Source organism: Scomber japonicus, chromosome 11 (assembly GCF_027409825.1).
Source record: "Scomber japonicus isolate fScoJap1 chromosome 11, fScoJap1.pri, whole genome shotgun sequence".
Taxonomy (NCBI): Eukaryota; Metazoa; Chordata; class Actinopteri; order Scombriformes; family Scombridae; genus Scomber; species Scomber japonicus.
Genome location: NC_070588.1, coordinates 2,620,535 through 2,635,461, shown reverse-complemented (window position 1 = coordinate 2,635,461; position 14,927 = coordinate 2,620,535). Strand labels below are relative to the sequence as shown.

The 14,927-nt window shown below is 39.9% G+C and overlaps 1 protein-coding gene across 1 annotated transcript in view; it reads left to right on the top strand.

The window, feature by feature from the left end:
- The first annotated feature begins 4,683 nt into the window (after positions 1–4,683).
- LOC128368305 (interferon lambda receptor 1-like) overlaps positions 4,684–14,927 on the top strand; it is a 40,969-nt gene continuing 30,725 nt past the window's right edge. Inside the window, exons 1-6 of the mRNA XM_053329096.1 lie at positions 4,684–4,771; positions 8,964–9,055; positions 9,260–9,380; positions 10,124–10,284; positions 11,294–11,430; positions 11,995–12,157. Coding sequence (XP_053185071.1) covers positions 9,007–9,055; positions 9,260–9,380; positions 10,124–10,284; positions 11,294–11,430; positions 11,995–12,157 — 631 coding nt within the window. The 5' untranslated portion in view covers positions 4,684–4,771; positions 8,964–9,006. The remainder of the gene's footprint in view (positions 4,772–8,963; positions 9,056–9,259; positions 9,381–10,123; positions 10,285–11,293; positions 11,431–11,994; positions 12,158–14,927) is intronic.

The following is a 14,927-nucleotide window of genomic DNA, read 5'->3' as shown; positions in this document are numbered from 1 at the left end:
CTCGCATCATCAGGGAATGTAATTATTCAAATGTAGAAGTTTGTTATATGTAACCCTAAACCCCCGAGATGATGATTTGAAACTTTTTGAGATGTTTTGGGGAGAATCACGTACTGTCGAAGGAACAGATTGTGTATTTGGGAAAAAAAAAAGGATGGGCAGGTTTGATTTGTATATAATTTGGCTTATTTAAAGCAAATGTCATGAAAGAGACGATGTGGGTTTGTTTCATGTCCACAAACTTCTGTATAGTCTGAAGACAATAAACAAGGTTTTTAAAAGTTCATTTTGTGTTTTTTTAAATTGTGTTTAAATCTTTTATTCTTATATAACATCATCACATTACAGCAGGGGTGAGTCTCTTTATTTAGTTTGTCTTCATTTTTGAGTCATTACTGCCAATAATAAGAGGCCAAAACTCTGGAAATTCATATATCTTTTTTATTTATTATCACATTTCCTCTTTCATTTAATCATATAAGACAAAACAAGACAAAGAACTTACCGTAATATATCCAATATCAATCATTTTAAGAGAAGAAAAGTAAATATTTAATTAAAAAATATATTAAAAGAAATGAAAGCTGATGTGAAACAGTAGAAATAGAAAAAGGGAACTTTATATGTCATGACAATAATTCTCCTTACTCAGCATAAAACCTAGAAAACACACTTCCCCAAATAAAAGCGAAGTGGAAAATAATAATAATAATAAATCTGAATAATAATTTATGAGACTACTGACGGAAACTTTCATGAAAGGAAGAGCAGAAAACTTGAAGTCCAACAAAAATAACTTATTTTTGTTTCCATCATACAGCCGAACATCTGAGAATCTGTTTTCTGCTTTTTAACCCTTAAACAGACCTTACTAGTTATGTCATTTGCACCTCAAGTAAGGAAGGAATGAAGGAAAGAAGGAAGGAAGGAAAGGAGGGAATAAGGAAGGAAAGGAGGAAGGAAGGGAAGCAAGGGAGGAAGAAGGAAGGAAAGGAAGGAGGGAGGAAGGAAGGAAGGTAGGAAGAAAAGGAGGGAAGAAGGAAGGAAAGGAGGGAGGAATGGAAGGAAGGGAGGAAGAAGGAAGGAAGGAAGGAAGGTAGGAAGAAAAGGAGGGAAGAAGGAAGGAAAGGAGGGAGGAAGGGAAGGAAGGGAGGGAGGAAGAAGGAAAGGAAAGGAGGGAGGAAGGAAGGAAGGGAGGGAGGAAGAAGGAAGGAAAGGAAGGAGGAAGGAAGGAAGAAAGGACAGAAGGAGGGAACATTTACCCTAACAGATGAACTTAGATCTGAGGAAGGAAGGAAGGAAGGAAGGACGGACAAAGGAAGGAAGGACAGAGGAAGGAAGGAAGGAAGGAAGGAAGGAAGGAAGGACAGAGGAAGGACAGAGGAAGGACCCGGGAGGACAACAGGAAGGTTAAAGAGTCTGTATCTCCTGGTGCACGTTGTCTGTTTAAGGGTTAAGAAGAAAAAATCAGAAACAGAAAGAGTCAAATTTCCTTTTTTCGTTCATGATATTACCAAAATGATCCTTTTTTTCTCCTTCCTGTTAATTATACATATATTTATACATTTGGAAGGATGTTGGCATTATTTTCGGTTGCATAACGAGGACAGCTGGAAACCACCGCGTGACGTTTGGTGAAGCAGCAGCGGGGTGCGGCTCACTGTATGAACCATCATCTCACATCATAATGATGAGAAGAGTCATTAGATTAACCTCCTGTTGTCCTCAAGTCAAGGAAGGAAAGGAGGGAAGAAGGAAGGAAAAGTGGGAGAAAGGAAGGAAGGGAGGAAGAAAGAAGGAAAGGAGGGAGGAAGGAAGCAAGGAAGAAGGAAGGAAAGGGAGGAGGAAGAACGAAGGGAGGAAGAAGGAAGGAAACGAGGGAGGGAAAAAGTAAGGAAGGAAGGTAGAAGGGAGGGAGGAAGGAAATCAATAATAACCATCTGATTGAAATCTAGACTGAAACATTTAAAGAGCATGAGCAGGTAAAATAAGATGTGATTTCTTGTAATAATCAGAATGAACAGGAGGAATCATTACAGAAAAACAAGTTTAAATGTTGATTTGAGCTCCTGACTGATGTTGTGAGGCAGATGTGAGACAGCTGGATAGTTTTTAAACATCTGCTACTGTGTGTTAAAATAAAAGTGGCAGGTAATCAGAAATGATCAGTAATGAGTCCTGGAGGAGCAGCGTGAGTCCCTGCAGGATTACTGAGATATTCCAGGGAATAGTCAGAGTCACTGCAGATAGTTTATGGCTGTGTCCCAATTTGGTCCAAATTGCGAGGCTGCATCCTCGAAGGACGCATTTCGAGGCCGATTACGTCACAACACCGCGCGAAGGCTGTCCCAATTCGAAGACTCCTTCAAATGCAGCCTTGAAATGCGTCCTTCTTTTCCCTCTTTTTCGAGGATGCACCGCTACTATCCTTCACGGCCTCCCAGATGCTCCCAAATCCCAAGATCCTTTGCGCGGCGCTGTTCAGTGCCGCGAAAACACAACAATGGCGACACCAACAGGTGAAGACTTTTCATTCAAGTGTAAGTATTGGTTTGTTTTATTTAATTATTTTTACTTATTACTACTTATACTTTTACTAATTACTTATATTTTATTACTTGACTTATATCTTATATATATATATAAATGGACTAAGATGAACAAATTTAGATTTTAATAAAGAGCTACGTTTGGGATTATCACTATTATATGTTATACTTCATTATTATCATTATTATGATAATTTTTTGCTATATTAGAACCCTTTTGTCTGTTGACATAGTAAAAAAACATGTTTTATATTACATTTTGTTTTATTTTTGTTTTAGGGAGCAAGGAGCAAACCGAGCTTCTGATTAAACAAAGAGGGGAAATGACCATCTATTCACTGATGTCCATTTTTGTACATCTTTGCATCCCTGTGTTGATGTGATCTTGTGTTTACCTTTTCTCTTGCTTCCCTCTGTGTTTAGAGCAATACTGGAAAAGATTGGGCTGGAGGGGAAGGTCCAGCCCTACCAGGCCAAAAGAAAATGGGACAATTTAAAAAAAAAAAAAAAAAAAGTAGGTAGCCTATGGTTTGGATTAGTTTTACTAATCCAACCAGCAAAAGTATTTTAGTTACTAAATACTTTTGCTGAAAATTGCTGACATGATTGATTTCCGCTGCCTTAGGATTGCAAATATCCAGGGACAGGGGAGGGGGCCAGCGGCAAGCCCACTGCTGGCACTTGGCCCTGGTTTGTCCTCATGGATGAGGTATTGGGGCAGAGGCCATCTATTGCCCCCCCCCTGTCCTCATTGCCTCCATCCGTGAGGACACACCAGGGCCAAGTGCCGCAGTGGGTGAGCAGGAGAGTGAAGAGGAGGAGGAGGAAGACCAGCCAGGGCCCAGGAGGAAGAGGAGGAGGGAGGATGACCTCCTTGACCTCATAAAGGAGGACATGAGAAGGCAAAATGAGGCAGAGGAGAGGAGGGAGCAGGAGGGGAAAGACAGGATGGAGAGGCTCTTCTCTCTCCTGGAAAAAGTAATAGAAAAATAAATATACATCTATATAGATGTGTTTAATTTGATTTTATTTATGAACTGTGTTTATTTATGATTTTTCTTTATTTTTTATTTGATTGTGAAGATTTTGATGTTTTATGTTGTTATTAAATAAAAAATATTGTTCATTGTTACACGTCTATTCCATTTAGTATTTACAACTTCAGTACAATTTATAACAGGGTTGCATAAAGTGCTACTGTTCAGGAAGAACAAGGGATTAAATATTTTCTTTTATTATCAAGTGATGAAACATTTCACTATTTACAAAAATTACATCAGAAATAACTATTTACAGATTATTTTATTATTCTTTCTCTTGTGTGTTTTCCTTCTTTCTTTCTTTCTTGTGTGTTTTCCTTCTTTCTTCTTCTTTCTTTCTTTCTTTCTTGTGTGTTTTCCTTCTTTCTTCTCCTTTCCTTTATTCTTCTCCTTTCTTCTCTCTTATAATTTTGTCAGCTTTTTCACCGTCTTTTCGGTCGTGGCGTCTTTCTCGTCTTATGGGAGGGAACAGCTGGTGACGCAACCAGGAAATGCCTCGAAGGCTAGACCGTCTCATTTCACAACGGTTGATGCATCCTTCGGAAGTTCCTCAAGGCTGCATCCTTCGAAGGCCGCAAAGGCCGCGTCCTTCGAGGATGCAGCCTCGCAGTTGGGTCCAAATTGAGACACAGCCTATATAATGCAATGACAGGAAGTCATGCTGCCTGTTCTCCTTCTCTCTCAGCGCCCTCTAGTGGCCTTTTATTAAAATAATAACACAAACAGCTGAGAGGGGAAACTACCCTGTGACGTTTGGTAAGTGAGCCCTTAAACCAGCACGCCCTTCAAAATAAGAGCGGCGATATTACAGATAATAATGTAGACAGTATGAGTCTCTATCTATCTATCTATCTATTTATCTATCTATCTATCTATCTATCTATCTATCTATCTATCTATCTATCTATCTATCTATCTATCTATCTATCTATCTATCCATCCATCCATCCATCCATCCATCCATCCATCTAAACTATAATAATAATAACCCTCGACACCTGCTTCACAATAGGACTTTTACTTTGAAGAGGCCACCGGAAGTCAGGGTGTATTTGACAATAGTTAATGACAGTCCGTGTGGATCATAAACACAGTGAGCGTCTCTAGCTGCGGACTGACTGACTCTAACTCTCTAACTCTCTGACAGTGAATGGATTATTACAGACCGTGAGAGCTGATCAGGTAATCAATATATCAGATAATCAATCAATCAGACAGGAAATGAGGATAGACTGAAAGTATTAAGAAGAGCACTGTCTGTACTTTAAGTTTAGTTATTAACACTTCACTGTGTTTGAAACGCTGCCAGAATAATGAAGTTTATGATATGAGGTACTTATACTTATACTCTATTGTAGTACTACCAGTGTTGTGCAAGTTCACACGTTTCATGAGCCAGTTCAAAATTCAGTTCACACATGTTCAAAGTGAACTGTTCACGTTCATAGTTCACCATTTTTAATTTTGCACTAGTTCAAAGTTCAGTTCATTTTTTAGGTGAGAAATGAAAATGAAAGTATGAACTTGAACTCAAACTATGACTTCAATCACTATGCCTACCTTCTAGCCTAAAACTGTTCACTGTAGATCTTAAAATCACACAAAATTTGCATATTATGGACAATGGACAAAAAAAAATGTTTGTTTTTGGTTTATTTGTCTGTTGCCCCAATACTGCTCCTCTAGAAAAGGACCAGAAATGAAATGTAACATAAAAAACATAATAAATAATTTTAGTGTGACAGAAGGGCATCTTTGTCAAACAGTTTGAGGTACTAACGTCTCAGATTAAAGTGCTGAAATACTGCATACAGACAAAAAGGCTATGGTGTCATACTGCATTTGAACAGAAACTCTTTTTTACTTTTTATCAACTAATGCACCCCTGTAAACTAGGAGTCCCTCTGTAGTGGGAGGGTGAATACTCTCGAGTAAACAAATATGGAAAAAAAAGTATTCTTATTTTGCTATGTTCCATTAATGTTGTAACATGGAACAGTTGGGTAGCAAGAACAAGTGTTGCAATAGACAGTTTAACAAATCAGTGTCTTACATGCATTTGAACAGAAAATATCTTTATGGTCTTATTTTTTTCATCATGTACCCTTTTTGAAGCTCTGTGGCACTGTCTCACTGCACTATTTAAAAAACAAACACACACACACATAAGGAATCCCAATGTTGCAGTAAGTGATAAGCAGTCCACAGGTGAGGCCAACTGTTTCAGTCCAAACTGTTTTTTGTTGGCATTTAATAGCAATTGCTTTTCAAAGTTGGCATCTCCCAGTCTGTTTCTCCTAGGCCTAAATATCTGGCCACCAGTGCTGAACAGCCTCTCCACTGGAGCACTTGATGGGATTGCTGTGTTATGTTTGATGAAGAGCTTTTTCAGTATGGGTAGGAGCATGTACTCAGTAAACTCATCAGTGGTCGGGGCGTTCAGGTAGATGTCCACCTCAGACTTATTGATGGTTGATGGGCTTCGATTGAACTTGAAAAAGGATGAAGCACTGCTTTTCCTCTCAAGATCATCAGAGGTCTGGGCTTGATCAGACTCATTAGCCACATTCACAGATTGCAACTCTTGCTTCAACATCAGTCGGTACTGCATTTGCTTAATCTCATCATCCACCCAGTCCAGTTTGAACACTGGGAGTAGTATAGCTGCCAGTATGTGCTCTTTTTTATCAAGCATGCCTTCCAGTCTTTTAGGGAGTGACTGCAACATATTTTGGATGAGGGGACGGCATGCAGTCAGACCTTCAGTAGCTGTAGACTTCGAACTCTCATCCAACAGACTATTCAAATCGTTTTTCAGTTGCACAATGGTACCAGGTACCCAAGGAATGTGTTTTTTTCCCCCTGAAGTATGTTCAGTGCATTTGCTAAGGGACCCATCACACTCACAAACTTGTGGATGAAGTCGATTTCTTCTGGAGTGAAACGACGAAGGCCAAACTCATCACAGACAGCGTGCAGAAGGAGTCTGTCATATTCAGGAGTAGGATCCACTGGCACTGACAGATTGTTGGCCTGGGGAGTCAAGGTGGTTATGCGAGCCAGGCGTTGCATTGAGAGGAACATAGAGTTCCAACGTGTATCGTTTGGAGTGACAAAGCCAATCTTAAGCTTTTCCTCAACAAAATCAGAGGCTTTTGAACTCCGTTTCACTCTGTTCCACAGAGCAGATGCCTTTGAAAACACAGGCCTTGCTAATGTTGTGTACTGTCTATCAGTTACCTTCTTAGTATCTTGGGCAACTAGATTTAAGGTGTGGGCCATGCACCTTCTGTGAGGGGGAAGGCAAGGATCCTCTAACGCTGAGAGAGGTGCAGGCTCAAGCCCATCATCATCTTCATCCGAGCTCTCACTAGCAGGGGTAGATTCTGAGTCATTGTCTTCAGTTGTTTCATCAGCTGCTGCATTAATAGCAACACTCTCTCCAAAACAGTTAAATGCTTTTACAAAATTTGAAGCATTGTCAGTCACTGTGCACACAATTTTGTTTTGAATTTTAAATTCCTTATAGACATCTGCCAGCACTTTTGCCAGTACATCATATGTGTGTGAACCTCTGACACGACGGCATGCAAGGGCTGCTGATCTCCTGAGTGATACATCATTATTGTCAAGCCAATGAATTATAATGCCCATAAATCCCTTGTTGACAGCTGACCAGCAGTCAGCTGTTGTGCATACAAAGTCAAGCTCCGCAAGTTCAGCTTTTAGGTTATTGATAACCTCAATAAATTCTTTATTCAGCAGTCCCTGCACCTGCCTTCTTGAAGGCACATGTCTGCCTGGTTGCAAACCAGCCACTAGTTTTAGGAGGAGGGTTTTTCAACCTTACTCAGAGGCTGTAAATCTCCAACAATGTAGTCTATTATTAATTTGTCTACCTGTTGCTGGGACATCATACCTCTGAAGGCTGCAGGCAGTGTTATTTGAGTCGTTTGGGGATTTTGGCAGGTGGTCTTGCCCTTTCCCTTTTGACCCTCGAGGACTTGCATATATGCTATAACCATAGGTAGAGCCGGTGTCAACGTCTCTCCCTTCACTTTCACTTGCCATTTTTAGACTGCTGCCTGCGTTGCTCCGGCTTTGGTCGTTGTTATGCTGTTGTGTGTACAATGCATCATGGGTAACGTAGTGCGAAGCTGTGTAGTTTTGGAGTGGTGCCCCCTGCGAGCAGATTGTGTCACTCGACTCCTCAGGACAAAACAAAATTCCGTAACGTTTAATTGGACCTCAGCAGTGACGTTCGTCGTTAATTTCACATAATCTGAACAAATTCACGTTCAAATTCATTATTTACAAATGTGTTGCGTTCAGTTCAACGTTCACAGAAAAATGAACGTGTTCAATGAACGTGTTCATGCACAACACTGAGTACTACTTATACTCTACTGTAGTATTACTTATACTCTACTGTAGTATTACTCACAGTATACTCTACTGTAGTACTACTTATACTCTACTGTAGTATTACTTATACTCAACTGTAGTATTACTTACAGTATACTCTACTGTAGTATTACTTATACTCAACTGTAGTGTTACTATGTGATGCTAGTTTCTACATTTCAGAAGTTAATATTGTACTTTTTAGATTAGACACAATGTGATAATATAACAAGTTAATACTGCAGTACTTTTACTGTAATACTGCATACTACATCACTCATAATACTGCAGTACTTTTACTGTAATACTGCATACTACATCACTATAATACTGCAGTACTTTTACTGTAATACTGCATACTACATCACTATAATACTGCAGTACTTTTACTGTAATACTGCATACTACATCACTATAATACTGCAGTACTTTTACTGTAATACTGCATACTACATCACTATAATACTGCAGTACTTTTACTGTAATACTGCATACTACATCACTCATAATACTGCAGTACTTTTACTGTAATACTGCATACTACATCACTATAATACTGCAGTACTTTTACTGTAATACTGCATACTACATCACTATAATACTGCAGTACTTTTACTGTAATACTGCATACTACATCACTCATAATACTGCAGTACTTTTACTGTAATACTGCATACTACATCACTATAATACTGCAGTACTGTATCAGGTTATTGAGGTTTATTAGTAGCGGCATTATGAGCACAATAATATTCAGGTGAGTTTAATGTAATTGAGCCTTTAACAGAAGTAAATCTATCAGATTAAAATGTTTGACACCCCTGCATTAGAATAAGTCACATGAAATGGAGAACTAGACAATTAATATAAATCTTGAGAATCTATAAAACAGAACTAAACTCTAATCTAAAAGCCAGTTTATAGTAATGAATGTTTAAAGGAGTGTGTTGTCCTGTGTGTGTTTTAACAGGAGCCATGCAGCCTGTGAACGTTGGCACACACACACTGACAGGATGAACTCTTCCCTTCTCGCTCTGTCTCTCATGTTCCTCATTGACTCTGGTGAGTACATCCAGTTCATTCAGCCTGTTGTAATGTGTCGAATACCTCAGATGCTTTTCACCTCCACCCCTCCACACCTCCACACGCCCACACCTCCACACCTCCACACGCCCACATACCAGTAATCACTACAGAGTCATAAAGAGTCCTCTCAGGTACGTCTTTATACCTCTAGTCACATGGTTTAATTTGTTGTGTGCACAGTGTTCGGCTCCCTCCCCGCTCCAGTCAATGTTAGCATGAGCTCTACCGACTTTCATCACTTCCTGCGGTGGGATCCTGGACCCGGCACCCCCCCGGGAACGCTGTACAAGATCTTCAATAGGTAATTTCCCATATCTAACATCATGTTGGTTGCTGTGTTGCTGTGTCTGGTGCCATTTCCTCTTTAGGCACAGAGCTGGAATGTCCCACCAGATGGTTTCCTGTAGGGTTGATCATGCCCAGTCGAGTGTTGGCAGGAAAAAACAAAACTACACTCTGCAGCTCTTTTTTAGTTCTTGCATTTAAAATATGACTGATGTGTTGAAGGGTGTTAGGGTGAAGGCTTAATTAACAAGAGTGTTAGACTGGGGACCAATCTGACCCACTGGACAACTTTGCAAAGTATGAACATTTCAGAACAATAATTGCAGTGTTTCTGCTGTTTCAGAGTTTTTTTTCCACCCTGACCAGAATACAATGAAAACATATTGTGGTCATATTTAACTCTTTAACTCCGAGTCAGCTGAAGCCCCGCCCCCTTCCAAGTGTCACCTGTCAATCAAAGTCACCACCTCTACCAGAAACATGGACGCTACATCTGAGAGCTTTCGGCTGCTAGCTCAGCTGCTAGCCGGCGGCTAACTCGGCTGCTAACTCAGCTAACTAGCTAACTGTAGACTGTATTAGTAGTAGTGTGTGCTGAATGTATTTTACTTCTACAGCAGCAGGGGCGGGTTTATGCTAATCACCACTAAATCCTAAACACCTTTTTTAGAAATACATTTATGACCTATTTAATGTGTTGAGAAGAAAATGTCTGAATTCACTTTACACGGTCTTTAAACTGTGGTTCTCTTGGTGCAGTCTGCGCAAGACCAGACACAATATAACAGAGACCACAGAGACATCACTGTGGCTTCAACTTGACAAAACCAGGACATATAGACTGACTGTCCAGGCGTACTACAACCAAACCCAGCACAGTCCACCGTCCAGTGAACTCATCTTCATTCCTGGCGAACATAGTAAGTTTTTTTTAGTTTAACCCTTGTTCCCTTGTATTTAAAGACTATGTGATGATTTGCTGACAGATAAGATCATTGTACATAGAATATACTGTTGGCTAGGGTTAAGGTTAACTGTCCTTTGACTGTTAATGAAGCAGTAAATATAAATCATCATCCAATTTTGTATTAGACCTTTTTAGCCATCTTTATTCCAACTCTACACATGTGTTTGGAAATGATGGTCAATATGCATCATTTAAATGAGATTATTGATCATTGTTCTGTTTAAAAACGCAGAAATTATGAATTATTTGAACTAAATTTAAAATAAGAGGAAAATATGTTGATGGATCAACACAAACTGGTATATTTCACAGAGTTTAGTCAGGATACAGTTTAATAATAAGAGGAGGGTTAATAATGACGTAGAGATTATTTGGAAATTGTTAGTTTTTCAAAAATCTGTCAAACCAACAGTCAGGAGCCCAAATGAACATGAAGTGTGTTTATCTGTCTGTAATGATTCCTCCTGTTCATACTGAGCATTACAAAATCCCTTCATCATGTTTACAGGAAGTGATGGAGGACTAAATCCACAGTCCTCCTTCTGTGGAAACATGGATTTAAAAGTTGATCTGAAGCTAATATGAAGCTTCAGCGTCTGAATGAGTCAAATCTTCATCTTCTATGTTTCAGCGTTACAGTGTTTTTAGTATCAAAGTCTTTTTGTTACTATACTTCCACCACAGCTCAACAGGAAACACTAAGAGGGAATCTGATGGTAAAAAGACTGTAAATGTGTCAGATATCACTTGATGACTAACTCACAGTGCTGAAGCTCAATAGAAGCTGATCGTCTACTTTAAATGTGATACAGTCACAGTGACTTCAGAGGGGAAAACCTCTGTACTGCCCCCCCCCCCCCCCCCCCCTAGCATTTTCCTCTTATGGACAGTGGTTTTATAATAAGAATGCAATGAAATAGGAATTGACTCAATTTAAAAATATGTTTTCTTCTTGTTAAAAGCTAAATTAAGTGCTCCAAAGCTGTCGCTGGCTGGATGTGGCGACTGCATCCACATCAACATTTCCCTGAAGGAGGAGGTCCAAGAATTTTACAATCCCAGATTCACATTGCTGTGGTGGAAACGGAACGAACCAAAGGTAGGAAATCAGAAATGTTGCTTTCTTGAATGCTTTCTACTTATTAATTACTCGTATTACAAATATTGCAAATGTCCCCATTGTGGGAGTAATACAGGAGCATCTTATCTTATTACCTGCTTCAGCTTCAGGTCTCATTCATACACAGCAGCTTTGCCTCTTTGAGTTATTATCAGACACACAGACAAAACAACACAAGGAAAACATATATGAGTGATAATACTCACTTCTTTGGAGGGGATATGTGTTGTCTGTGACCTTTGCACTCAGTATCTTGCTAAAGGCCAATGACCATATTTCCAAGACTCCAAATAGCAGAATTGGGTTTGGACACACCCTAAAGGCATTTTCACCTTGTGCTTCATGCTGTGTGCTGTAGATAATTTAAATCTTTATTCAGTAGCTGTTCATAACTTAATTTTGTTAAAACCATGTTTTATATATTTATCATTTTTAATTTATATTTTATTGCTTATAACTTCATTTTTGTGATCTCACAGATGCCAGAGTAAAACCAAGCTTCTAAATTTAACAACGCACATTTATTTCTCTATTCATCTGCAGGGTAACCATGAAATAAGCACAACAGACAAACCAAGTTTCACTCTTGATAACTTGGAGAAAGGCGAGGAGTACTGTGTGCAGGTGGAAACAGAGGCTATGACCAACCACTTTCCGAAATCAGCTGTGAGCTGCACCTTCACCAGCGTGGTGGACACAAACAGAGGTTGGTCCATCAATAAAAAAACATTAAACTGCAACTTTATAATAATGGAATAATTGTTGTAGTCATTTTTTATACATCAGTTCGATGACAAATTATAGGAAATGACTTCTGACAGTCTGGGAACCAAACAACCTTTTGTTTCTATGTAAACTGGCTGCATATGTGTCAGTGAGGTGTTTTAGTCTCCATGTGGTTCAGTTTAAATTTAAAGGGTTAAAATATGAAAATAAACGTATGAATAACTTCACACATTCTTTTTTTGTGGACCCAGCATCAAATTTCTGCTTTTAATCCATTTAGAGAGAATATATTAGAGGATTATGGCAAAAATGTCTAAGTGGTGTAACCATAAAAACTTTGTACCAAATAATTGGACGTTGCTTAAAAACAGTAAATCAATAAAACACCTTCCTTCCTTCCTTCCTTCCTTCCTTCCTTCCTACCTAACACCATATCAACTAGTTAGGCATGATCTTACATTATAACTTTTATATTAAATAAAGCTAATGGAATACTATTGTTCTAAATATTACATTTCATCTGGTTACCATGGAGACCAGGAAACATTTACATGTTTTAAATGAAGTCATTATTATTATTATAAGTCCACTTAAATACACTGTAGGTGATACAATATTTAATATTTATCATTCTTTTGTGGTTACACCATTTGACATTTTCAGGAGCATTCAGTCTTGGTGCAAATGGTGCAAAGTTTAACAAACCTGATGTTGCTTTTAAAACTAGTTTAACTGATTTTTAAATTGTTCCTCTCATTTCTCATTGACCTCATATGACAATGCTTTGTCTCCTCTTACTTGCTGCTTTTAACTTGATGGAGACACCTGGAGAGGATTTGTGGGAACTGAAAGTTACGAAATGAAGGAAATAAGCTCAGTGTCAGCTCACCAGCGTGTAGAGCTGCACGTCAGGCGGCACACCTGCAGCAAATTAAATAAAGCGTGACGTCGGTTACACTTTCTTTGTTATGTGGTTCAGAGAAGAAAACAAAGCACAGACTGATTCATTACTGTGTGTGTGTGTGTGTGTGTGTGTGTGTGTGTGTGTGTGTATGTGTGTGTGTGTGTGTGTGTGATCAGTCTATGTTATTTTAGGTGCAGTTACTGGTACAGTATTTGTAATCGTTGCCTTTACAAGCGTCGTGCTTTGCCTCCAGTACACCGGCTTCCTGTGTAAACTGAGGGTGACTCTGCCCAGAGCTCTGACTGCAGTAAGAAACATACGTACTAACGTGGTGTTCTTTACTATTTGTTCTGATACAGATTAAATGAATTAATGCAGAGGGGTCAAATTCATTTTCATTCAAGGGCCACATACAGACCAATTTGATCTGATGTGGGCCAGATCATTAAAAAGATGGAGGGAAGAAAGGAAGGAAGGAAGGAAATAAGAAGGGAAGGAAGGAGAGACAGACAAAAGGAAGGAGGGAAGAGAGGTAGGAAGGACAGAAGGAAGAAAGGGAGGAAGGACAGATGAAGGAAGAAAAGAAGGAAGGAAGGCAGGAAGAAAAGATGGAAGGAACGAAGAAAGAAAGGAAGAAAAGATGGAAGGAAGGAAGAAAAGATAGAAAGAAGGAAGGAAGGAAAAGAGGAAGAAGGAAACTGGGCCTGATCGGACCTCTCGGCGGGCCGGTTTTGGCCCACGGGCTGCATGTTTGACACCCCTGTGGTAATGAATTAGCTTAAGAGAAGCTAGTAGACAGATTATGTTGCTTTTGTTTCCACCATGGATGTTTCATCAGAGCTGGATACCGGACCGTTCAGCCTCAAAAGAACCACTCACCTGCTACATAAGACCCACTGCTCATGCTTCTATTTAACGTTTAACTGTTTTTATTCACATTAACATGTGAATAAAAACAGATTAATAAGTAAAACAAACAAGTATATACCTATAAATGAGTTCTGTCTTCTGACTGTTGAGTTTGAGCAGGTTGGTGGTCATCCAGACTTTTATGTCATGCAGGCAGTTGATGAGGGATTGTGGAGGGAGCTGGGTAGAAGGTGATGTGCTGAGATAGAGTTGGGTATCGTCAGCGTAGCAATGGAAATTCAAACCATGGTGGCGGATGATCTGGCCGAGCGGGAGCATGTAGATGGTAAAGAGGAGGGGACCAAGTACGGAACCTTGTGGCACACCGTGGTTAACTGGGGCAGGGTGGGAGCTGGATCCATTAAAGGTAACAAACTGTTTTCTGTTGGATAGATAGGAAGTGAACCAGGATAGAGCAGTACCAGTGAGTCCAAGGTGAGTAGAAAGGCGGTTGAGCAGGATTGAGTGGGAGACCGTATCGAAAGTGGCCGTCAGGTCCAGCAGAACCAGGATGCTGATGCAGCCAGAATCAGCAGCAATCAGAAGGTCATTGGTGATCTTGACAAGGGTGGTCTCTGTGCTGTGGTGGACCCTGTAGGCTGATTGAAAGGTTTCATACAGGTCGTTATTGGACAGATGTTGATGGAGCTGGGCAGCAACCGCTTTTTCAAGGATCTTGCTGAGAAAAGGCAGGTTGGAGATTGGCCGATAGTTGCTGAGGTCCACGGGGTCCAAACCCACCTTCTTAAGGATGGGCGTAACAGAGGCAGTTTTAAGACTGATGGGCACAAAACCAGATAGAACGGATGCATTGACAATGTCCACAATGGAAGGGCAGACAGAAGATAGGCAGGCCTTGACCAAAGCAGTGGGCATGGGGTCAAGGGAGCAGGTGGAGGCTTTGGCCTTGGTGACTAGCTCAGTTATCTGACTAGCG